At 41.0% G+C, this 25736-nt stretch overlaps 1 protein-coding gene across 1 annotated transcript in view; it reads left to right on the top strand.

Annotated features, from left to right (window-relative positions):
* Nucleotides 1-510: 510 nt before the first annotated feature.
* Glrb (glycine receptor beta) overlaps nt 511-25736 on the top strand; it is a 60385-nt gene continuing 35159 nt past the window's right edge. The window contains exons 1-2 of the mRNA XM_050158753.1: nt 511-696; nt 2064-2214. Of these exons, the coding sequence (XP_050014710.1) occupies nt 2093-2214 (122 nt within the window). The 5' untranslated portion in view covers nt 511-696; nt 2064-2092. The remainder of the gene's footprint in view (nt 697-2063; nt 2215-25736) is intronic.

Raw genomic sequence — 25736 nt, 5'->3', positions numbered from 1 at the left:
TTCTGGTTCGCCATCTATAAACCTGGAAAAGACATGCATAGTGTCCAGGCACACTAAGGGCCAACTGAGACAATGTGAGCTCGGAGAATGCAGGGAGCTTGCTATGCATGCACAGTGTTAATTGAGCATCCCACGTTAAGAGCGGGGTCCCCTGAGCGCCGTACTGCTGTCATGATTCTGTCTAGATGAAACCTGCATAGAAAGGTCACACTTCCGAAACTGGAATTATCATTCTGACAAGGAGCAGCCTGCAGAAGAGGCAGGCGATGAAACCACAGGAAGCGGGTCCAGTTTGGTTCAGGAGGGCCAACTGCTGTCCCACCTTATGTAGCTTTAACACATGCTGACCCTTGAGTCCTGCCACCCGGCTTTGCCTCCTTTTTCCCCAAATGTCTCACCCTGGGGCCCCTGCGGTTCCCTCTGACCCGCCCCGCGGTTCCCCGCCAAGGGCCTCGGTGTCTTCCCCGCCGCCCTCCCCTCGGTGTGGAGTCTGGTCCCTCCCGACCGCGACCCGCTCCTCCGCCCGCGGTCCCCGCAGATGTCCGCGGTGCGCCACGGCGCACGCTCGGGGGCGGAGCAGGCGCGTCAGGCTCGGCGGCAGCGGCGCGGGCGGCGGGGACCGGCGGGACGCAGCTGCCTCTGCCCCCCGCCACCGGCGCCGCCGTCATCTCGGCGGAGGGCTGCGGGGCGCCTACGGTAAGGCCTGGCGGCGAGGTGCCCGCGCTGCGGGCTCCAGGTCTGCGCACTGCGGCGGGGCCGAGCAAGGATCCAGAGCGGGCTCGGAGGACGATGCAGAGTCCAGTGCCCGCGGGGCACGGGCCCGTGGCCCGGGATGGGGACACGCGGCGGCCAGGGCCCAGGGGTTCTTTGGGGGAGGCATCCCCTGGCCCTGCATTGACCGCTCTGGAAAGCCACCTAGAGTTGGAGACAGGGGCACGGGAGCCTGGCTGTGGTGGCCGGCACCGCTCAGGGAGGGCAAGGGGCTCCAGCCGAGGGGGACAGCCCTACTGCGGTGCTGGGACTCTTCCCTGGGGGTGGTAGTGGATGCGGATGAAGAACCTAATACTATGCTCTTTGAGCCTGCGGTAGGGTGTAGAGGATAAATAACGGGTAAATCTTGGGGGGGGGGGCATAGGCAATGCAGATACAAGAGTGGGATGGGAATGGGGTGTTTGGGACTCAGGTTTTATGGCCTGAAAATGAAGCCCGGAGAAGTGGTTTTAACTATTTGGCTACCAGTAAATGCTTGATTTTTTTTTTTTTTTTTTTTTTTTTTTTTTTTTTTTTTTTCTTTACGTATTGGAGTATGGCAGGAATAGTCTCTTCTGGGCACAGGCAGTGATATTCAAATGTACGTAGGAAGATTATCTGTAGAGTTTGAGCCCACTTCCAGTTTTGTTTCCTGGCTATTACCCAGAATAATCTTTTTGTTGAGGAGTGTTATCCGAGTTCTCACATCAATGGGAAAACTAACAAGCCAACTTACAGTAGTGCATACATTTTCAGAGTGAAAAAGCAGCATGTAGGTTTAATGATACAGTAAAAGCAATGGATATAGAGTGTGAAACTCTTTCATGCTAATCTTCCTTTATCTCCATCAGTTGCCTAATACATTAAATTAAATCCTGTGGTTATTTTTGAAAAAAAAATTCATTCAAAAATTTACACAATGTAGATTTTAAAAAAATACATCAAATGTACTAGCCAGAGAGAATTATCCAAACAGTGTGTTAAACATCCTTACAGCTATCTGTCCGAACCTATTTTTGAATATTCTCTAATTTAATATCAAACTTTAATTTCATATAACCCCAGAGTTAGAAAGTGTACAGTTTGTATCTTATTGAAATCTTGTTTTCTTCGTATGTTTGTCTGAAGTGAGTTTTACTGTGATATTCAAAAGGGCTTATTGGTATGTAAAGGAAACTTACACGTTCCATGATGTAGGGTTTGAGATACAAATACATTTACTTGCTGGGTAGCCGTGGGGACGCCCCTTAAAGAGAAGCCACAGGCTTGTTGCACGCTTCTTAGTGTGAACGTCTTCTTGTTTTCTCTTCTAGATTGAGCCGCCGATCCTTCCATTCTCAAGATGAGGCTTTCCTTGGCAATCTCCTTTTTTATTTTCCTGTCCTTGTGGGTGGAAGAAGCTTGTTCAAAAGAAAAATCGTCCAAGAAGGGGAAGGGGAAGAAGAAGCAGTATCTGTGCCCTTCGTACGTTCCTCAAACCTTATATCCTTCTGCAGAGCCATGTTGCTGCTGTTTGTTGACAGTCAGCCTGACTACTAAAATGCCCGACCTTGACACTGTTCACATCCAGCTGTGACCCATTGTGTCCTGATAGCAAAACACAGGGTAGACAGAGGTTTGGAGTGTGATAGTCCCTTCCTAGTGGTGAAGGCCGCTTCGTTCATGCATCTTTACATATCATTCACAAAAGTGAAACAAGTTATCCTAGCTTTCTTAGGCCAGATATGCAAGTTTAGTTGGATACTAAGAGTCCGTGTATTGAGAAAACACTAGTACAAAAAGTAGATTTAAAAATAACCTAACAGGAAAATTCATTAAGAAACAGATAAGCTACGATCTCGAAATCTATTACATTTGTATTGGTATACCACAATGGAAGCAAATTTATTTGCATGGTAGATTAGAGTTCTTTTTCAATATTTGTAAGGAATTTAGTGTATCCCTCCAAAAGTGTGTTATAAAATATAGAATGACTTGTAAAAACAAAATCCAGCTACAATCTCTCCAAAGTCAAGGTTTATCAGCTAGGGATCTTTTCTGGGAAGGGTTAATGTTACTGGCTAATAAAAGCTGAAAATAACCATCAGATGAATTCTCTATAATGTTTTCTACATATTATAATGTGTTTTAGTCAATAATACAGGATTTGTAATCACTTGGCTGTGATAGGCCGTTTTTTAGTTACGATGGTTGAGATGTCATATTGACCACAGACATTTTATTTCAGCATCATAACCCGATGAATTGTGAACCACTGCAGTTTTATAGATGTCTGTAAGAAACACCAAATGTCTTAGGAAGAAATTTTCGTCAGTCAAGGACTTTAGACTTGATCTATTGCAGTTGATGCTTGTACAGACGTGAGAGACTGAAAGCCTGAAATCATGCCATGGAGAGTAATGTCTACCATTAACTAAGTTTCATGTCATGTCAAGAGGCATCTCCTGATTTGACCATTGACATCCTACTTATTTAACAGTATTATGTCAGGGTCAAATTATGGGGTGATAGACATAAAGGACAGCCTTGAGTTATATGCATGCTTCTCCTTGGCCTCTGTACCCCTGGGTATCTGCTGAATGATGAGGGGCCAGGCTTAGGTTTACCCACCACTTGCTGACGTCAGGATTCCTCTGTGATATGACTTTTGTACCTAATCAGGAGATTAACCTTTGAGGGAGTAGATAATGTTGGGCCTTCTTCTCCTTAGGTGAAAGATGCATTTTCAAGTTCTAAATATTCCCTGTTAATACTAGCAAAGTTAATCTTTGCTAGTTTCTGCCATAGCCTTCAATTTTTTATTTTATTTTTATAATTTTGAGACTAACTTTTGCTGATGGTTGTAGTAATCCTGTTAAATGTCTAGCTCACCTGTGTGCAAGTAGGGCAGGGATGATGACTCAGCAGGTGAAGGTGTGATCATAAGGACCTGAGCTTGCTCTCTGGGACCCTAGGGTGGAAGGAGAGGACCAATTTCTAAAGGTGCACCTGCCATCTACATGCATGCTGTGACAGGTGCACACACACATGATCATAACAATAAATAATATATATATACATGTATATATATATTTCAAGGAAATGTGCCCTAGAAAATTACAGTTCTATATTTTTGGGTTGAATGTTTTTTTTACAAATAAGCATCTCTTGGCGTAGGAATACAATTCTATAATCCCAGCAGATGATAGGGGGATTGGGAGTTCAAAGCCATTCTGGTCTACATAGTGAGACCTCGTTTAAAAACAAACAAACAAAGCTGAAGTAAAATAAATAGAAATTCTGAGTTAAGAACAAGAGCTTAAGAAATCCAGGAGTCATTTCTCTGGCTGGAGTTTGGTCCATTATTTGAAAGTTCTCTAAAAACTTCGGCCAGAATCTCAGCCAGAGTCGTGTGCTGTAAAATAATCTAACTCAGCGATTTGTAGTTTGGAAATCTAAATGGTTTCTTTTGTGTAAATTTGTTAGGTGTTTGCTCAGCAGGGTTAGAGTTAGGGACCTTAGAAGGTGAGGATAGAAAATAAATACGTCTTAATATTGTAAGAGTCTTCCTGGTGAGCTGGTTTATTTAACTATTTGGAGAGTGGCATTGATAAGCGATGGGAGCATATGTGCCTGGCAGCCTGTCTGCCGTGAGCGAGAATTAAATAGCCCTGTTTTTCCACGAGAGCAGTAGTTTCTCCCACTGAGAATCCCATTCTGAGAGCATACATTTTAAAATACAGGAGGGGCGCTGGGGAGGTATCTCAGTGTGAGTCTCTCTTCTGCCTGTGAGATTTCCCCCAAACCCACGTGTACAACTACGGTCACTCACTGTTACTTCGCAGGTCTTCATTTCTCGTTCAGAGCTATGTAGAGGGTCGTACCCTCCGCATCACATTACAAAGCTCAGCTCAACCGCTGGACTTGCACTCAGAACTCCTCCACACTTTTCCTAACACGGTTCCCCTTTGATAGCAAACGGCTCCATCACCCCCTTTTCCATCCTAGGATCACTCTTGACCTACCCTTTCTTTAGTTTCCCCAATTCAACAGTCACCAAGACTCAGAAGCTCAGCAGCTCTTCTCTCCTGTGTCTGGAGAGTCTTCATTTTCACTCCCAGAGATATTGATTTATTTTCCCTAAAATCTGTCATCCAGCTTGTTCTAATCTTCCCACTCCTCGTTTTGTTTAGTTCTTGCTTTTATTTTTTTTTCTTGACCATTCCTTTGCCACAATGACCCTAGAGCTTTCCCAGGTCTCCGGTCTAATTAAGTCATTCCAATATTGAGACACCTTGTGGGAACCCCATGGCTTGCTACATATGGCTGACATTTCATGGCTCTACGCGAAGACTCTTGATCGCTAGAATTTGACATCTTCATCATCGCTATCCTCTCCATCTCTGTCCTTGGACCACAGGGAGCGCTCATGGGTCACTCATTCACACTTGCTCTTTCCCATCAATGCCTGTGTTCTTCTCAATAGTTAGAGCACCCGGTGCACTCGCTGTGTTAGTGAACTTCTACCTCTACCTCGGTGCTGTTGCTCCAAATTCATGGCAGTAACTATTGCTTATACACTATTGATCCTCAGTCTGTCCACCAATCTTAAAACCATGACCTATTCTGAGAAGTGTGTGTGTGTGTGTGTGTGTGTGTGTGTGTGTGTGTGTGTGATGCTGTGAATCAAGAAGTTAAGGGCCTCAAGTATGCTAAATTGGTACCATGCTGTTGAGAGGCATCCCAATCTCTTCCCTCTACATAGCCCTCTACTTCCATGGTGATTATTCCCTGGAGATTATCAGTTAAGCTGTGTGCTTGCCCAGCTCTTTGTAAATTCACAAAAGAACAATGCCTTTCTTGACTCATTAAAAGAGAACACTAGAATGCTTGGTACAAAATGAAAATTTCTTTAATGAGTGCAGGGAAAGCTGAACACCTTTGTCTGCTTCTCACTGGCTCTGTTATGTCTGGATTTTACATCAGTTGATATGGTCTCAGCAGATGAACAACTGGATGAGGTCACAACTAGGTTGATGAGTGGAACATTTTTACCCTAGTTTATGTTTGAATGTGGTGGCATTTTGTCCTCACCATATTCAACATTTTATCAGTGGCTGGAAGGAAACTTTAAAGAAAAAGACTCATACAAACTGAAGTTTGTAACATTGGGAAATTCAGTGTGAGACAGAATTGGTATCAAGTATAAACCCTGAATTATGGGACTGAGACTCAGAAAGAAGAGATTTGCATATTGATATTATTTGCAGAATCGTATATATTTGAATGGCAGGGCAGGTGAAGAGGGCCTATCTTGCAGGAAGCCGGGAAACAGTAAGAGTAGGGAGGGCCGAAAAGAACGTGTATTGGGGTGAATGTGAATGAAGCGCAATGATACACGTGTAAGAAAATGTCATAATAAAACACGTTTATTCATGTGATACCAACAACAAAATAAAAAACAAAGTGATGGGCAAAACCTAATGAGGTAGGGAAATGAGTTGCCATTTGGTTCACCCATCATTTGTGCGTGTATGGATTAAGTAGACTACTGGGAAAATATTTGATGGCATTTTCATCATGATATAAATGTATATATATATACACATATACATATATACTTACATATATATAGTTATACTTGACACTATAATTAAAGCAATTTTTGAAGATGTTTAAAGCACAGTTTATGGGCATTTCTGCACTGTTCTCAACATTTCCAGGACAGAGAAATGATAGAAGCAATTAAGATCTTTTTATACTAGGAAATGCTAAAGGAACTGAGATAATTGAAGGTTGCTTTCAAATGTTTGAAAATTCGTGAGGTTAATAAGAAGCTATACTTGGTATCAGCCAAAAGCCATGCTAATGATTCGAAGTTGTAGGGAGTGAGATTTTGGCTCCCATGTAAAAACTCTGTGTTAGAGATCAAATGAGATATAATTGATTAGAGAAGGGGTTGGGAAGTTGTTGTCGTTAGAGCTGTTCTGGCATGGGAGACTTGTTTGGCAGGCTTATGCTAAGGGATTTGAAATTGGATATCCAGGTAGGCCATATGTTGTTGTTTCAGGCCGTTTCAACTTGCGAGATTTTTAAAAACCCTAAAATTATATCTGATTATCTAATAGCAATAGGAAATGGAGTCTTCATTCTACAGATTTAAATTTTATCTCGGGCCAGTTAGATAAATCTGCCTTTACTCTGGGTGGGTTGACTTGGAAAGTTCTAGTATATGAAATGCATACGGCTTTGCTTGAGTTGGTAATGAAAATCTGAAGACCTTAATGAACAAAATTTCCCTTTAAACCAAGTTTGGTGATGCACACCTTTAATCCCAGTACTCGGGAGGAAGAGGTTGGAGGACCTCTGTGAGTTCAAAGCCAGCCAGATTTACATAAGGGATTCCAGTTCAGTCAGAAATTCAGAGACCCTGTCTCAAAACCCCAAACCCAACAAGTCAAGCGAAACAAAAACAAAACCCTAATTTCCCTCTGAAATTTCATAATCACGTTTTTTATTGTTGTTGTTGTTTTTTAAATATCCTTTAAAACCAGACAAATCTCTTCTCTGACATAGTCCAGTAGGAAAGAATAAGTCAGTCTGCCATCCCTCTGGAAGTGCCTGCAGGATGACAAATGGAAATCATCAACACTTCCATAGTCAGATGCCCGTGTGTATTGTAGAAACCGGATCAGGAAGAAAAATATACTTAATAATTCCAAGAACAACAAGAAAACAGTTTAAAAACACAGAAGGGCATTGTTGTTCATCTCAGCTTTTGCTGGTAGGAGACAGAGTATCTCCTTTGCCCTGAGCTTGCCCTGCCTCGGTCCTGGTGTGCACCACTGATTTTGCCATTGCTGAGCGACTGGTGCGCATTCTTATGCCGAGGCCTCTGAATTTCAAACACGTGGCAGCTACTCATAGTATGTGTAACTAATGTGCTTCTGAAGTGCATCAGAGAACCGTCTTGAACCTCATGTGTGTGCCACAGAAAGGCAGACAATCTGGTGTGCTTTTCAAATGTATCATTTATTATACATACTTTTAAAAATGGGGGACAGGGGGCTGGAGAAATGGCTCAGCGGTTAAGAGCACTGACTGCTCTTCCAGAGGACCTGGGTTCAATTCTCAGCACCCACATGGCAGCTCACAACTGTCTAAAAATCCAGTTCCAGGGGATCTAACACCTTCACATTAATGCACATAAAATAAAGATAAATAAATCATAAAAAAATATGGGGGGCAGTTCACAGCAAACAAATCTAACAGTCACCCTAGCTCTAAGCGACATAATCAGTATCTGGAGGCAGAGTTCACTCCCAGACATACGGGAGAGGCAGCAAAATGAGCTCAAAGTCAGATTGCCTAGTGCACAGCAAGCCACCAGGTCCCTGTCCGCTAGCCGGGGAAGGACAGTGAGTAGGTGCTAGCTCTGCGACAGATGCTTCTTGAGAACTATGCTCCTTGAGGGTGCTGGATGCTTATAGTCATGGCTCCAGTTGTGCTTACCTAGGTCAGTCAGGGTGCTATACCCTTAGTGGTCACCAGGAGAGTCTGATGAGAGACATGATCACTGGAACGGACCCTTTTTGCTAGAGTACATGTCTCATGTGTATTGTGGATTTATTTTTGGAGTCCAACATCTACTAAGATGCTTAGAGCCTGGATTTTAGTGGAGCTTCTTGAGCTTTGCCTTGTCTTCTCAAACCTCCTCATGATCGGTATAGGTTTCCCATGCCTAGGGCATTGCTGGGTACACTCAGGTGCTCACTTCTGCCATTATCTAGTTCTGCTATCAGGACACTGAGCAGGACAGCCACCATCTTGTGGAACACTCCGTTTTGTTTTCAGATTTTTAATCTACTACAAAATCTTTCTTCTGTTTGTTTTTTGACTCACACTATCTTCTCTCTGAGGAGCTTCCCAAGGAGCCTTTAGTGATTTAGGCAGCTCTTGTATGGGTGTGCAATCATGTCCACCTGCATTTACCCATCTCCTCAATACATGTTCTCAAGCCCTCAAAACTCTAATGTTAAAATCACAACCTAAGTAATTCACGTTTATTTTGATTCTGTGCACACAGTGGAAAAGAATCAGGGTTATTTCTACAAACTTGTTCATAAGCAAAAATATATGTATAAATATAAATGCACTTGATATCTTTTGTGAGAACTTTTGTCTTTTTCAACTTGTAATGCTAGGATATATGCATTTCAGTTGTGTATACAGATGAGAGGGGGAGATATATGGAAAATCAGAAGCTGTCATCTTTAGGCTAATTCATATGGTCCTCATTAGTCTCCGTAGTTTCTTTTATCTAGATTTCATTAGCAGACTGGATGGATCTTTACTTAGTTCCAGTTCCTTGCTTCCCTGTAGAAATGTTCAGGATGAAAATGTTGGCCCAAGATGAGAAGCTGATTGAAAAAGATAATTGCCTACGCTGTCATCACTCTATACCTAGACCAGGATATTTTTTCCCTTGTGTTTGGTTATGTATTTTCATACCACCTACTTTGCAATTTCTCTTTGATGGCCTACTGTTATTTTGCAATCACTTGAATTAACGATCTTGTCTTTCCAAGTAATTCTCCAGCTTTCAAAATTGGCGTCCCCATTATTCCAGCTAGTCAGGCATGAAACTGAAATGGACCCCACATCTTCCCTTGGAGTGATCCCCTTTATCATCGTGTTCAGCTTTCTTTTTGATGCAGCTGCTCTTTCTACTATTGTCAAAAGAGCGGTGTGGTATTTTCTCCTTTAGCCGCCTGGTTGTTACACATTTACAAAGCATACTGTTTTCATGTTCCACTTTCTAGTCTTATATTCAGTAGCCCTCAAGTGTTCATGCCCAAAAGTTTAGTTTATTTCCTTTAGCCCTAGATTGCAAGAAGCTCTTGAATTAATATTCCCGACTTTGGTTGCAGGTACTATCTTGTTTTAGAATGCTTGGTCTATTGCCATTCCTGTCTTTTCCTTGCTTACTACTACCACCACTACTGCTACATTTGGAAGCATAACATTCTGTTTAACCAGATTTTGCCAGTTCTTCAGAATTTAGCTGAGTAAATATTACCTTGTCCTACTAGGCAGAGTTTTATATAGTCAGAATTTTCATTTTTTTGGTGGGGGATGGGTTCTGTGAACTAACAGCATTCTGTAGAAGTGGGACTAGGTAACATCTGGGAAACTGGCTGAAGTTCTACAGTTAGAAGGAGGAACAGTATTTGTCTCCTGATCTTAGCTCACCTGCAGTACTATGCTCAGTGCCTGCTGCCGTCATTTTCATCTCTCCTGTAATTTGGAAGCCTGTTCAGAGGGTCGCACCTGGCACTTCCGTGGCCCTAAATTGTTGTGTATTGTTGGATGCGTTTTTATTTTAGTTCGTTTTCTTTGATGAATAGACGAATAAATAACTTCTAAGTAAGGTCCTGTATTATAAAATAGATAAACCTCTTTTGGATAAGCCAAATTACAAAGCCAAGACTGAGGAGAGAAATGCAGAAGAGATACATAGATTAAAGGATGCTGGAGATGGCTCCAAAGAGAAAATGGACTTTCTTTTTTAAGCAGGATTTTTTTTTGTTTTGTTTTGTCACCACAGTGATTTTGAACCAGAAGAGGTACGACCAAAATTAAGTGTCACTTAGACACTAATAGTATTTCCATTTATTCTCATAAGCCTGTGAAGAGCTGCTGTTGAACTCTTTCCTCTCCCAGAATCCTTCTCTTTCACATAATATATTTCGATAGTTGGCGAAATTGAATCCTTCACATGATGATGTCTTTTACTTTTTAGTTATACCATGTGTGTGTTAACAGTCTATGTTGCAAACAATTAAGAGGTCATATATGGTTTTAGAACATATATGGCTGTTTTAAAGCTGTGTGCTTAAGAGCTCCATTTTTGCCTGAAAGTGCAGTAGAATCCAATGAATACACCGTTAATCTTTTTACACATCCAAGGTTTAATGACTGTGCATTTAGAAGTGATATTGGTAAGGTGAATTCACTTTGCACATCTCCTCACAAATGACAGGCAAGGACACAGCAAGAAGAACATTATTGCACATGCTGAAGAACACTAAGTCCATAGAATTAGGCTTCAGTTTTCCCATGTGTACAGTGAAGAATTTTAATTCAGTCACGCACACAGAGCTATTCACTTGAGGCAAGTTGATCTTTTATGATATTATGCTTTATAATTGGTTTGTAACCTTCTTTTCAGGGTTAGGTTTTTTTGTTTGTTTAAATTGTTTTGTTTATTAGCTTTGATATAATGAAGCCAAAAAAGAAAAAGAAAAAAAAGCCTACACAAAATTCATTTTCTAAAGCAAGTTAGTACTAAGTGGATCCAGTTTTAGATTTGTCTTATCATAATACAAGTATTTTGAAGGAGAGTAATGCATGTGGGAGCTGAATTATTTATGTTACCAGTTTCTCATACTTTCACAAATTAAGGGAATCGACTTTCAGAAATGTGACCTCTTTTCTTCCTTTGAAGGTAAATAATTTCTTTAATGTGGCAAGGAATTGGGAGTGTTTGTACAAGTGTCTTTTGTTGTTATGCTAGCTCCTGACTAGCTATATTTCATGGAAATTTACACTCACAATTCAGAGGGCGAGTAATCTAAGTTTATGTACATACACATGGTCCCTCTGAGAAATAATGTACATATGAAATGAAAGTTCATAAAGCTCTCCTTTGAATAATAACGAGCTAAATAATAAATTTCCAATAGAACATGTTGGATAACAATTAAAATGCCACCAGCTGTTTGTTGAAGCTTCTTTGATGACTTGTCCTGCGCTGATTTGTTTCTTATCTCTTGGTGTGCTCTGCGATGCACTGTGTGGTCCTGAGGTCCTCCGCTTCTCTCCATCAGCCGTCTCAGTCTCTTTCTCACTTTCTCCAGCACACAGCCTTGCCTCCCACCCGGCTCAGTTCCAGCATGGCACTTTAATTATTGACATAGAGTAAAAGGAATCAAGCTCTTTGGTAGACCCTCCCGATGTCTGTTCCTTCTTCACTCTGGAAACTGCTCTCCCTTCATCTTATTTATCTCTTATTTCTTGTATTCTTATGGATTTAACAACATACTGAAGGCGCTACTGTCTGAAAAAAATATGGAGTATATTCATATTTCATTAACATTTCCATCTATTAATTGGTGTATTTCCTGAACTAAAATGACCTGTGTTCTGAGCTTCACTTGGCTGGTTCTTCCTTGGTTGGGTTCCTTAGTTACCAAAAGCATATAGTATCTTAAAAAGGAACCTCCTCCCCTTGGTCATTTGTTAATGTGCAGTTGTAGCTCTACTTTACTTTTTGACTCAGATATTACTTATTTCCTCTCAAAGAAATCTAGTCACTTCCTTGATACCATTATTACTTGCTAAGAACCATGGGCTGTTCTCTACACCCCAGCACACCCCTGAGTCCACTTACTTCATCATTAGCTTCTAGAATCTCTAACTCCTGAGTCTTTGTCCCCTACCCTTTCCCTCTACCCTTCTGACACTAGAACTCATAAGCTGCTTTCAGCGAGTCCTTAACCATTGACTTTTTTTGATAGTCATTCTTGGTTCTTACAAGCTTCTTATTCATCAAATCTTTATCCGTGGCAATTGCTGGTTGTGTATGTGTTAGGAATTGTTGCGTCTACATCTTTATCTCTAGGTGTATTTATTTTGTGTTATTCAGACATTCATTTTTCCATTTTCCATTGTACCAGACTGTAAATGCACTGGGCAAAACTCAGTCACACCATATTGATATGAGGACCTGGATGTAATCCCTAGTACAACCGACAAACAAAGAATTTGCATTAGGTTCACAATGGTATATTAATTTGGCTGAGGTATGTGAAAAAGGAATGACCACATGCAGACATGATGTTGGGAAAGGGAAGAGCGCTTAAATTATGTTTCCCAATTGCGGATGTTCTTTAGTGTCGTGCCAAAGTTAATAAATGATAGCTACTTAGGGGAGAGTTTTTATGTGAAACCTAGAATCAGATCAGTGAACATTTTGTTCTGTTTCATTACAATTCACTGGTCTGGCATGCTCGTTGAATGGACTCTTTTTTTCACAAACGATTTTATAACAACACACAGAACAGCTAGAAGATACTCAGTTGCCTTCTTTGGAAACTCTCCAGAGGTTGATTGTGTCATTACACAGCATTCAAAAGTCTCTTCCACTTAGAGTCACTCTCTTCATTACTGGATAAAATATATAAATACTGGGAAGCACTCATGGGAGCTAAGGTTTTTCTAAGATTGTGATTTATATTTGAAAACTTTTTTTGTCATTAGTGACAAATGCAGCCATTTTTGAACAAAGTTCTATGATCTTTTTATTTACTTTTCCTTAAAGAAAAAGTTCCAAATATTCACATCTGGAATATAGTATTTTTGGTGTGGTATTAATGAATGATATTCCATGAAGAATAAGAATCTAATTTAGTTAGTAAGTCAAACTTGGGTTCTAATAACAGCACTGAGGATGAGCCCGTATTGTCAGGTATGAGTTAGGTAATGCTGACTTAAGCTTTAAAATTTAGTGAAGTTACATTCCTCTTTGTGTATCTTTAGAGACATTACTTTGGAGCGCGAACCTCTAAAAACTGGCTTCGGTTGCTGTTACATTGCTGATGTTTGCTTTATTTCCAATGTTTGTCATATTGTGTATAATTTGTGTAGGTTCGTGTATTGGTGGTATGTGGTATTATGCCTTGGTGTGTGGTGTATATGTTGGTAGTGTGTGATCTGTTTGCATGGTGTATGGTATGTTGTGGTGATATCCGACATTATGTATTGGTTGTGGGGCTTTATGTGTTGGTGGTGTGTGGTGTTATGCATTGGTAGTGTGTGCCATGTTGTGGTGGTGTGTGGTGTTATATATTGGTGGTGTGCAGGGTTTTATGTGGGTGGCATCAGGGTTTATGTATTGATGTTTAGTGCTATGATTTGGTGATGTGTATTGTTATGTTTTGGTAACAAAGCGATTATGTTATGGTGTGTGGAGGTCTTAGGTTTTGCTGCTTTGTGGTGGTGAAGAATTCATTGACATTTCAATTAAATGTCTTCTTAATTTCTGCTAATGCACTAGCGGTTTTATCTACCATTGCTTTACCTCTGCTAGCACAATTGTCAATATTTAGCAAAGTAAATGATGTGTCACTGGCTTTATGAAAACAGTTTTGACTGTGGTGTGGCCAATTTGCAGAGTCGAACCAGGCTCTGGGAACTGTTATTGTAGTGTGCAGGCATCTGTGAGGTCTGGAATAGACACAGCTGTTCAGGTCTCTGCTCTGGCCAGCCTTTTCTTCTTCCAGCTTTGCCATCATCTTTGGTTGGGATCTACTACTCAGCGCCCACTTTACTGTGGAGTATTCTATACCTTCTTCCTGAAATACGCCCTGCTTCTTTCCCTTAACTTGCCTCATCCCTTCATATCTTACGACTTCCAATCAAAAGTCACATATTCTTCAGAGTCCCTAGTTTGTAACCTGACAAAATTCAGTAGTAACGATACAATGCTAATGATTATAGGTTCCAGGTAAAACTGGTTGAGTTAGTTCTGAGAGAACAGATAACACTAAGCTCAAGTGACACACAGTTCACTTCTGTTTTGGCTTGTGTGCTTTCACTGGCCAGATCTGTAAAATAGGGCTTAATCAATTTCTCAGGGTTATGGGAATAAAATATTTTCTGCATTTTTTATATGAAATAAGTGAGCATCTCATATGGAGATGGGAACAAAATTCTTCATCATTGCTGTGTAGGTGTTTTTTATTATAGTTACTGAGCTTCCTTTAAGTCATTAGTGAACTTTAATGGGCAGTAGACTGTTTAAGAAGAATAACAGAATGTTACTCACTGAGTGTACAGTTTACAAGATTCCTTCTCCCAGACATATTATCTGTTATGTGAGGCCCAGTTACTGTAGGCTGGTGGAATGGCTCCGTGGTTAAGCTCACTTGCCGCTCTTTCAAAAGATCCAGGTTTGATTCTCAGCATCCACGTTGGGCACCCATAACTTCCTGTTATTTTGATTCCAGGGAATCCAGTGCTCTCTTCTGGTCTCTGTAGGCATCTGTACCATGTGCTACACACTGACCCACACAGACCCCCTCACATATGCATTTTTTAGTGGGCTTTGTATTGATGGGTAGCCACATTGACTCCTAGCGGTGGTGAACAGATTTGGATAGAGAGGGAGTCTTTTGGAAATTCCTGTATGAATTACCAATTTGTGTTTAAAATATTGAACTGGATAAAACTTTAATCAACAAGTTACTAAATTTTAATATGTATTGCTTGTTTAAATGTTGATTCATATGAACATTCTCAACTTCTTGCTGTAAAATGTCTGTCAACTTTATTTGTCTCGATCTTCATGTCCTCATGGTATGTCCTGCCAAGAGAGAGCATTCAAGAATGTTTGCTGGTTATTTGATGTTATGGAACACTTTACTTGTGGCTGGTGCCTGGACACACCTTCCCAGAAGTTTAGGTTCTTGAGGCTTGGTCACCAGTGTGGTGATTTGAGGTGATGGTATTTTTAAGAGGTGTTGCTTGATAGAAGGTGAATGGGTCCTGGTTTTGTCAAGAGAGTTAACTTTCAGGACAAGCAAGTTACTAGAAGCAAGACTGCCTGTCTTCCCTTAATGACTTCTCTCGGTTTCTTGACATGTTTGGCATTCTGCTCTTGAACTACAAGACAGAAAAGATAAATGAGCTTCTTTTCTTTATAAAGTACTCAGATTCATCTATGTTCATAATGAAAGAATATATTAGTACATTAATGCAATTACTTATATTTCATTTTAATTAAATATTAGCCTTTATAGTAACACAAATTATTTAACGTAAGGGAACATTTGTATTTTCTGTCCGAAATTCCATGAAGGGCACTTAAAAGTTATCAAATTAATGAAAAGTGTATCAAAAAAAAAATAAATGTGGGAGTGTTAGTTATGCCTAAAGCCCTAACGACCAGGAGCAAACAACAGATCTCAGACCCTGCATAGCAATGGTGGGAGTCGGGTCTCTTCTGTGAGCATTGTCGACAGGAAAGGAAGCCTGGCTTGGTGGCTTTCGCTCAGAGTCTTCTCTTTGGGCTTTGTTAGGGCTGAGGAGACTAGGGGAGACATTGTTCATAGAAGCCCCGAGTGTCATTGCATCAGTACTGTGTGACCATGGAGCTGTCTTGACACTGTGAGAGGGACATGAAGGAAGAACTATGCCGCCCCCTGGTGCTTTGGAGGCTCAGGTAGACTGCTATCAATTGTCGATGAGAGCTCAAGAAGCAGCCTGGGGGCCATGGGACAGAGAAAGGGACTGTGTGGACTGGGGAGGATTTCTGATGCGAAGGGGAATACCGGATATTTACTCTTGCTCAGATGTGGTTCATAGGAGGGAGAAGAGAGCAGAGAGAGCTGGAGAGAACAAGGAGGGTGGGTTTAGAGAAGAACCTAGGAGGGGGCTAGAGTCCCACAGTACCCATGTGACTTGTGGGCTGGGGGCAAGTGGGAGCTGAAGCTGGAGAACAGTCAGACCCTTCCTTGGAAGCTGATGCAGAAGAATTGCTCTGAGCTTGAGGTCAGCCTGGGCTGCAGAGTGGAATCTTGCACACAAGAAAACATCAAACAAACAAACAAGCAGACAGAATCTTCAAAGAGGGGAACTGAGAAATCCACAAAGAAAGTGTACATTAGTCAGAGGCTGGCAAACCTGGCCAGGGCAAGATCAATGCTCTTCCCTTCCTCTGGGGAAGCAGGAAGTTTGGGCTTTTCCACAAAGCATCTAGTTTTGCTACCAGTACTAGATGGGTCCCATACGCCGTGACAATTTTGAGTAATAGGACAGTGGCTGAGGGCAGTTTTCATTTTTTGAAGGTACTGAAAATATTAGAAAAGCTGCTGGAGATTCTGTCCAGGAGAGTACTACGACACAGAGCTATTTAGGACACGGTGTAGAGCAGTAGTGTTTCTTTGTAAGGAGGCCTGTGGATTTTAGTTTATTCAATGAAGTGACTGGTTTCTAAGCAATAATTCATAGAGACAGAAAGGGCAATCTTTCTTCTTCTGTACTGAAGAGGGATAGGGGATCCAGTATTCAGGATAACATCTGTATTTGCTTCCCCGCCCCATAATGGGGTTGGTACATCCTTGTTTTCATAAACCTGCAGGGGTATAAGGAAGGCAGTAATTTAAAAGAAATCCTTTTCTTGTCTCTGATAACAAATTATTTGCAAATCGGATCTTGCATAAGGAAAAGTGACAAAGCCATGGTAACAGAACCAGGTTAGGTGCTAGGGGTGGCCTTGAGCTTCTCTACTGGGTTTCAGACAAGGAACAAAAGCCCCTTCATCTAAATGATTTGTGGTGTCCTTGGAGTGACTTCCTCAAAGTGCTTTGAAGTCTAAATTATTTATTTCTCAATTTCCATGCTTTAGTTCTTTTTAAAAATTGGCTTGTAGTGGCAAAGAAAATATTTCCTTTCAAAACTCAGTCCCATCAATTTTTAGAGAATAGGGGAATTCGAGTGGGGATTTGGGGGAAAGAAGATTTGTGCATATACAGCATGCGTTTATATAAGAAGGGAAACACACTGCATATTTCCTCAAGTAAATCACAGGCCCAAGACTTTCTTGTAGTTGGGAGTAAATTGTGAATGTCTGTTGTTTTCCAAACAGTTGTTGCTCTCTTTCCCTTTCCCCACGACACGAAATGGGCTCCTGGGAGTTGTCCCTCCTACGGCACCACGACTGATGTAGGCGCTTTATTTATGTGGTCCATGTTCTTTCCACAGACAGGTCTTTTGTGAACTGGTTTTCTGCAGTTATCTTCTCTGCCTACAGAGAGACTCTCAGAGGCAGATACAAGTGTCTAGAGGTGCGGGCCAAATCCGCCGTAAGTCCGGCACCCAGTTCAGCCAGCCAGGCCTGCTTGACGAACTAGGGAGTACAGCTCTAGAGTGATTTTCTATTTTGTTTCTCCTCCACCGTCCTCCCCTCTCCTCTCTATCCCTCCCTTCCTCCTGCCTTCTCCTCTTTCATCCTTCCTTCTCCTCTCTTACCCTCCCCTCCCCTAAACAGAGATGGGCAAGATGCAGAATGAGAGCCTTTGGAGCGCTCAGTCCTTTCTCTATCTCTCCCTGCTTGAGACAAGTGCAGTTAAGAGCCGAGGCTGGGCTGAGCTCACCATTATCTTACCTCTTATTCTCAAGTGCTGGGATTGCAAGCCTGTCACCATACTTGGCTTCTTTACTTTATTTTTTCTATCAGAATAGAGAGCAATCTTGCCTTTGAGGTACAATTAGGAAATCTCAGAATGATATGCATACTATAAAGCACAATAGGTAACCACATGCAATTTAAAAAGAAACAAAAAACATGTATTACCTAGTAGGAGAATTGAACAGTGACATTCTTGTTATTTTTTTCCTGTATAATACACATTACATGTATATTACAAATATTAGCTTGCAAATTATATAATTAGTGACTCTACATTCAGAGATCAATTTACATGTGTTTTATGTGTATGCATCTTCTCTGTGTGTATGTATGTGCACAGTGTCAATGCAGGACCCCACAGAGGGCATCTGATCCCCTGGAACTGGAGGTACAAACGACTGTGAGCCACAGGGTCAGTTTTGGGAACCGAGCCTGAGTGATCTGGAAGAGCAGCCAGTGCCGTCTCTCCCGTTTCAGGTTTTGATGGATTGTGCGGTTTGGAGCCAAAATTTGTCCGATTAATCCTTTCAGTATTTCAAAGCCTAGTTATGGTAATCAGTAAAGCATGCAGAAAATTGTGTTACATTTAGATATGTACGAGTCCCACTTCCTGGGAATTCTGATATTTCAGTGCGTTTGCACCTGGCTTTATGTGGGTTCTGGTGATTTCAGGTCTTCATGCCTTCTGCGCTGAGCCTCCTCCTGTCCAGGACAACCTTGTTACTTTCTGAACACTGTCATTTGAAGAGCGGAAGGACTCATTTAGATCAATTCTTCTCTGGGTCTGTTCTTCTGAGATAGTGCTTTGTAGCTTCATAGGGATCAGAGCAACAGGATGGATGTGTGCGATGGGTAGCCAGCCATAACATGAGTCAGCCCTCCGTCGTGTTTCTGTCTTGGGAGCTTCTCTTCTGGTTATGCAGAGACAGAGAGTAATCTAGTGTAAGCAGTAAGGGCAGTGTTGCTCTGTAGAGAGTGAGAACTAAGCGTCTCTAGCTGGGTTTTGATGGGTCTTGGCATGCTTTATTCCTTTGCCCAGCTCCACTGAGCCCCTCTCGGGTTTCAGTGCCCATTCTTCCACTGCTCATTTCTCTAGGAGCTGCTGTTTAGGTTTTGTGAAGGAGTGAGATAATGTGCTATTGGACTTTAAATACCCGGCGCATTTCATTTCACACAGTGATCTCCAGTTCAATCAGAATTGCTTGAGGGGATAGGTATTCATTCTTTCCTTTTAGGTGAATAATATCATATCACATGTACATCTTATAGATATTATTTATATGTACATATGTGCACATTGTATACACACTGTCTTCTTTATTCTTCGATTGAAAATTACCTGGCTGGATCTTGGAACTTGACTACTGTATAGAGTATAGATGGGGCTGCCAGTATCTCTTTGATAAAGTGATTTTATTTCCCTTGGCTATATATGTTGGAACTGCTGGACCATATTATAAATATATTATTTTTAAAGGACTCTATAAAATCTTTTTCATGATGTCTATACTAACATCTTTGTCAACACTGTTGAGTTTCTCGCTAACCACATTCTTATAAGCATTTTAGTGCATTAGTTTTTCATACTATCCGCTGAAGAACATTTTTTTTTATAAGAACGACTGATTTCTTTACTGTTGATGCCTCTGCATTCTGTACAATATTTTTCTCTAGTCTCGGACCAGGAGGATCGGTCTGTACACAGTTCCTCTGCGATCCTTCACTACCCAGCTTTGACTCAAGCAGCCTGCACTTGTGGTGTCCGTGAAATCATTGCCAAGAGCAATGTCATGAGGACGTTCTCCTGTGTTTTCTTTTGAAGTCTGAGATTGCATATTTAAGCCTTTAATGAATTTTGAGTTGGTTTTTGTGTGAGCCAGAAGAAAAACATCCAGTTTCTTTCTTTTCCTTGCAGATGTCCGGCTTTCTCTACACCATTTGTTAAATGCCATGTTTTCTACTCGTGCATGCTTCCTGGCTGACTGACTGAAGATCGGTTGGCCATTCGCGTGGTGTTTATTTCTGGTTCTCTTCACTTGCATTGGCCTATACTATTTTAACTACTGAAACTTCGGTATATGTTTTAGGAGAAACACATAGACACACATGGGATCACTCTCTACATACAGCAATGAGAATATTAGATTGAGAAGGTTCAAGTTGGTATATATCAAATTATTGAAGAGTTTCCATAAGTGAAGCTTCTGGTAAAATGGATATGAAATATGAAATATTCTTTGATGGGAACCAGACCTTAAAATTAAAAAAGAAGACATTAATTACTTTGAAAATTTTCATACGATAGCTAATGACAGTGGAAATCGGCCAGCTTTTATAGGCTATCTTCATGCAGTTGTCCATAATCTATTTCTTTAATATACCTTTTGCTTTGCAGTGTATTTTTAAGGTAGGAAACATACACATTCTTAAACATGACCTTTCTATAACATGTTTCACTGTTTTGTGTCTTGATGCTGTCTTAATTGCTGGATACCTTGGACTGCGAGTGGCTTAGATCCAAAAGCACATCCGTGGGTAGGCCTTTGAGAATGTTTTCAGAACAGAGTCAGTAAATGAGGATGTTGTTCTCAGTATGTGGGCAATTGAGTCCCAGAGCCCAGGTGTCTTGAAGGAATAATTGGCAAGACAGAGGAAGGAAAGGGGCTATTGCAAGATGTCTGTTCTTCCTTGGCTTTCTAGACAACTCTGCACACCCTACATATCATGGTCTTCTGAAACTAATGAACCTTTGAGTTTAGAGAACTCTTTCTTTTTAATCTGTGTCATTTAGGTGTTTGTCTCAGTGTCAGAGTCTTTATTGATTCCTTGGGAATTGTGAGCTGTTTGGGATTTAGTCCTATAATCATTTTCATCAGGTTTTTAGATTTTTTTTTATTTTATTTTTTAGATAGGATCTATCTCAAATATTCTTTGCTGTTTTCATACTTGCTATGTAGTCCAAAATGAACAAGAAATTTAGATCCTTCTGTCTCCCCCTCCCAAATTTGAGGATTATGGGGATTATCCCACCGTGTCCTGTTTTTGCAGTGCTGAAAAATTGAACCAAGAATGAGCTATCACCCAAACCTCTGTCATGAAGATTTTGATAGGTGATTGCTTTTCACCTACATCTCTATGAGTAGGGTGGATATTTTAACAGGATTGTTTTCTAACCCATAAACTTGGCTATCTTTCTATTCGTTGCTGTCTTTGATAATTGAATTTTTTTTACAGTTGTTAATGTAGAAATGCTTCATTCCCTTCGTCAGGGCTAAGGTTATTCATAAATATCTTGTTCTCTTTGATGCTGTTGCAAATATGGTAATTATCCAAATTTTTATTTTATAGTTGGTTATCTACAGACATGTATATATGTAAGCGATTTCTTCAGTCAATGCTGTTTCCTGCAGTGTTAGTCTGCCAGTTCTAATAGGGATGTCTGTGCAAGCGTGTGACAATGTGCAAGGAATTCTATACACAGGGCCAAGTTAGCTAAAAACAGAGACATGCACTTCTGCAGCTGGGATCCATTTGACTGACTGTCTGGGAGTTCTGGTATATCCTGAGTCGATGTGGCAAGAGAGGATGCCTTGCTGGGTTTTTAATCTTTGTGTTGCAGCTTCCAGTTTTTCACCACAAACTGTGATGCCAGGTGTGAACTGTTCCTCCACGGTCTCTGCTGTAGACAGATGGTTTCCTTTCTAGTTCTAGTTTCTTGAAATATCTTTAATCCGGAAGGAATGTTAAATTATTTCAGATTACTTTTATGCACCCTTTTCTATGGTCCTATGGATTTTACCTATATTTCTGTTGAGGAAGAGTGATGTATAACAGTAATTTTCCAGTGCTGAGCTCTCCTCAAACCTGAGACTATGCTCCATTGGGCTGTGGCGTGCAGCTGTTGAAGGCGCTAGTGAAGTTGTTTTCCTGTCTTTGGTAAGGATGCTTGCTTATGAGGGACACTGGCCTGTAGTTTCTTATGTGTCTCGTCTGCTTTAGTGTCAGGGTCACGCTGTCCTCACAAAGTCCCTGGAAGTGCTCCTCCTTTCATCGTTCGGGCAGATTTGGACAAGTACTGGCTTTCATTTGTTTTTTAGCGGTTCAGTAGAATTTGCCAATGAAGTCATCTCTTCCTGGATTTTATTATTATTTGCTAAATAATCCCCTTTATGAGTTAAAGATCATTCCACGTTTGTATTTCTTTATCAGAAAGTCTTAGAATGTTTTGAGTTAACCAATTCATGGACATCTAGTGGTTCATCAACATCTTTTATCAGCCTTCTCAGTTTTAATGTCTCACCTTTCATGTCTGATTTCATTTATTTATTTATTTTGTTTTTATTTCTTTGTTATTCTAAAGATATGTCAGTTTTGATTATGTTTTCAAATCATTGTTTTCATATTTTTCTATTCTTTATTTAGTTTTATATTCTCTATTTCATTTATTTCTGCTCACTCTTGGTTTCTTTTGTTCTTTTTCTCTATCAGACAATTGATATTTATGTATATTTTCATAACCCTTATTCAAGGAGTTTTATCCTGTTCTTTTAAATGGGTCACATGAATCTCTTTGGTATTTGTGTAGTAGAAAATCCCTAGACCCTTCCCTGCTTTGTTTGCTGTCCTCATGCAAGAGAGGACCTTGTTCAGTCAACTTGTCTACTGTTCTGCAGGTATAAAAAGTTCATGGTAGTGCAAAACCATGGTGTTTTCTCTCTCTGCTTGCCAAGTATATTATGCTCTCAATGCCTTCTGTGATAGGCAGGCCAAAAGCTTTTTCCTCTTAGAAGAGTTAGAAAGCTGAATCTGTGTCCTTCCTAACTTGGAAGAATTGAGCTCATGGTTTTTATTTGTTTGTGCTATGTTGAGTTAAGGGAGGTCTGGTGTTTAGTCCTGTCTCTTGTTCAAATGACCACTTTGTCCTCTGCAACTTTCAGTGATTTAGGAATGCTGGACCTTGTCAGTGCTTGAGGCAGATGACTTAAATCTAGTCCTTCGGGAGCTCCAGAAATTGTGTGGCTAGATGTGTGATTCAGATGTTTCCTGCTGAGATGAAGGGCAAATGTGGGCTTTATTGCTTATGCTGTTCTGAGTTATGCAGAGTGTTTACATGAGAAGAAATTACCCTATGCAGGGACCCATATCTTTCCAAGAGAAAGCATCAGGATCTCGGGGTAGCACATGAGCAAATCAGGCACCAGCTACCTGGCCTAATTCCTTTGTTTCCCAGGGAGATGCTGACTTGGGAATTTCCTGCTGACTGTGCTAGGATGAAGACTATGGTATGAAAGCATCTATCTCATTTTCCTACTAGATACATTGTGGATGATTTCTCAGTGGCGGGAGATGGAAGAGAACCTCAGCTAGTTGCAGAGTTTTTCTAGCTGCATGAACCTTTATGTTTACAGCGGGAAGAAGAAACCAGGCTTCTTCTTGTTAGGTGGGCACATGGTGTTTGCCTATTATCCTAGTCTAAGGGTAGCTGGGTGGGTGGGTAAGGTAGAGGAATTGTGAGTTCAAGGCCACAGCTCTGAGGCAACCGAGTGAGAGCCTCATCTCAAAAAACAATAGAATAAAATCAAAATTTTTCATGCTTTAAAACCAAACAGAAAAGCAGAACTCTCTTTATTGGAAAGATATAAACAACAGCTATAAATAAGAGAAATTAGTTTTTGCAGGACCATTTGTCATGAGAGTAGTTTCATACTTGATGTGAAAATATGCTGCCTGTAACCATTTTACTTATCTGAAAAAGTATACACCGTATGTCTACGTTATTATCGCATGAAATGAAAAATGGATGAAATTTCTGCCCTGGCAATGCTGAAGCATGCATGGGCAGCCTGTAGATGGTGGTTCTGTTGAACTTGTGCATTTTGGGTTTCATGGGCTAAACTAATGAGGACGACTGTCCAGGTCTCATCCTGAAGAGGGCACCAGATCTCATTACAAATAGTTTGAGCCACCATGTATTTGTGGGAATTGAACTCAGGACCTTTGGAAAAGCAGGCAGCGCTCCTAACCACTGAGCCATCTCTCCAGCGTAGTAGTATTTAGGTATGGAGAGCTGAAGAAGCTGCTGATCTGATAACAGTGATGATGCTGTCACATTTTAGGACCCTTTCCTAAGCATGGTTGTTTATAGTGTAGAGATAGGCAAGAACCGGAGTTCAAATCTCTAAAACCAACATTAAAAAAAAAAAAATACATGTGGTAACATTAGCCTGTAACCACAAAGCTTGGAGACAAAGACAGGAGTATTGTGAGGCCTCACTGCCAGGCACCCTAATCCGTTGCTTTTCTTTAGATTTAGTGAGACTCTCTCTCTCCCCCTCCATCCCTCATACCTCCTCTCTCTGTGTGTATAATTGGAAAATGGTACCAGGAGATATCCAATGTCAACATCTTATCTCCACATGTGTGCATCCATAGGCATGTGCATCTGCACACATGCACACACCACACACATGAACACAAACACACACACACAAATTTAATCCAGTTCTTTTCATTAAACCAAGGGTTCTTTTAAGGTCTTTTCAAGTAGTTCATGAAGAAAAATAGACAGAAAAAATATTTTGTCATCATCAGGGTCCCTTCAACTTATAGTTGATGATCAAATAGTATGAATAATCACTTTGGCTAGATGGATAACAAGAGCTACTGACATTTAAACCTGATGTTCTCAGGGGACATGGAGGATAGCTGCCTGCCAGGGGCTGAATTATCTCCTCGATTTAAAAGGGCATCTTACATTTGTTCTGAAGCAAACCAGGTTAATGTCTGAGAGTTGCCATGTCAGCTCACATTTTCTTGTCCTTGAAACAGTTCTCATATGCTTTTAGACGGTATTTTACCCTGAATATTTGTGGAAGCATTTCTTGGTGGTTATCCTTAGACAATAGATGGTGTGGAGGATAACTTAGTATTCTTCGTTTTATAAAATGGGAAGTCCCCAGTGAAGACTCTCCAGTCTTTTAATTTAAAAACTTATTTTTCATCATTGTGTGTTCTCATAATGTATGTGGGAAGGGCTTGCACGCCACAACACATGTGTAAAGGGCAGGGGACAATTTTGTTGAATCAATTAATTCCTTCCACCTTTATGTAGATTCTAGGATTTGAACTCATGTCACCAGGCTTGAGAAGCAAGTACCTCTGTTCTCTAAGCTGTCTCACTGTACCATTCCTTGTTAGTAAACTACCATCTGCTCAGTTGGACGCTTCACCTCAGTCTCCTCTCCACCCATCTCTCTCTCTCTCTCTCTCTATCTCTCTCTCTCTCTCTCTCTCTCTCTCTCTCTCTCTCTCTCTCTCTCTCTCCAAACCTTGCCCTGTCTCCAAAAACCTCCAACCACAGAAATGCCCATGACCACGCCTACATGGTATTTAAACTGCCCTGTGGAGATTGGCTATGTGGTTACCTGATTCCTGTTGAAATTAGGAGCGGCAGGGCTGCGTCCCCGGCACCCGGCCGCCCGCATGGCTAGCTTATGCCCGAAATAATTACACGGAAACTGTATTCTTTCAAACACTGCCTGGCCCGGCTAGGTCCAGTTTCTTATTGGCTAGCTCTTACATATTGTTCTAACCCATTTCTAATATTCTGTGTAGCCCATGAGCTGGCTTACCAGAGAGGATCTTAACCTGCGTCTGTCTGGAGTGGGAGCATCATGGCGACTCACTCACTCAGCTTCTTTTTCCCAGCATTCTCCTCTGTCTACTCCGCCTACCTAATTTTCTGTCCTATGAGGGC

This window comes from Alexandromys fortis, unplaced genomic scaffold (genome assembly GCF_014885135.2).
Source record: "Alexandromys fortis isolate MF-2015 unplaced genomic scaffold, M_Fortis_MF-2015_v1.1 scaffold_102, whole genome shotgun sequence".
Taxonomy (NCBI): domain Eukaryota; kingdom Metazoa; phylum Chordata; class Mammalia; order Rodentia; family Cricetidae; genus Alexandromys; species Alexandromys fortis.
Note: the sequence above shows the minus strand (reverse complement) of the source record. Positions and strands in the feature narration are given on the sequence as shown.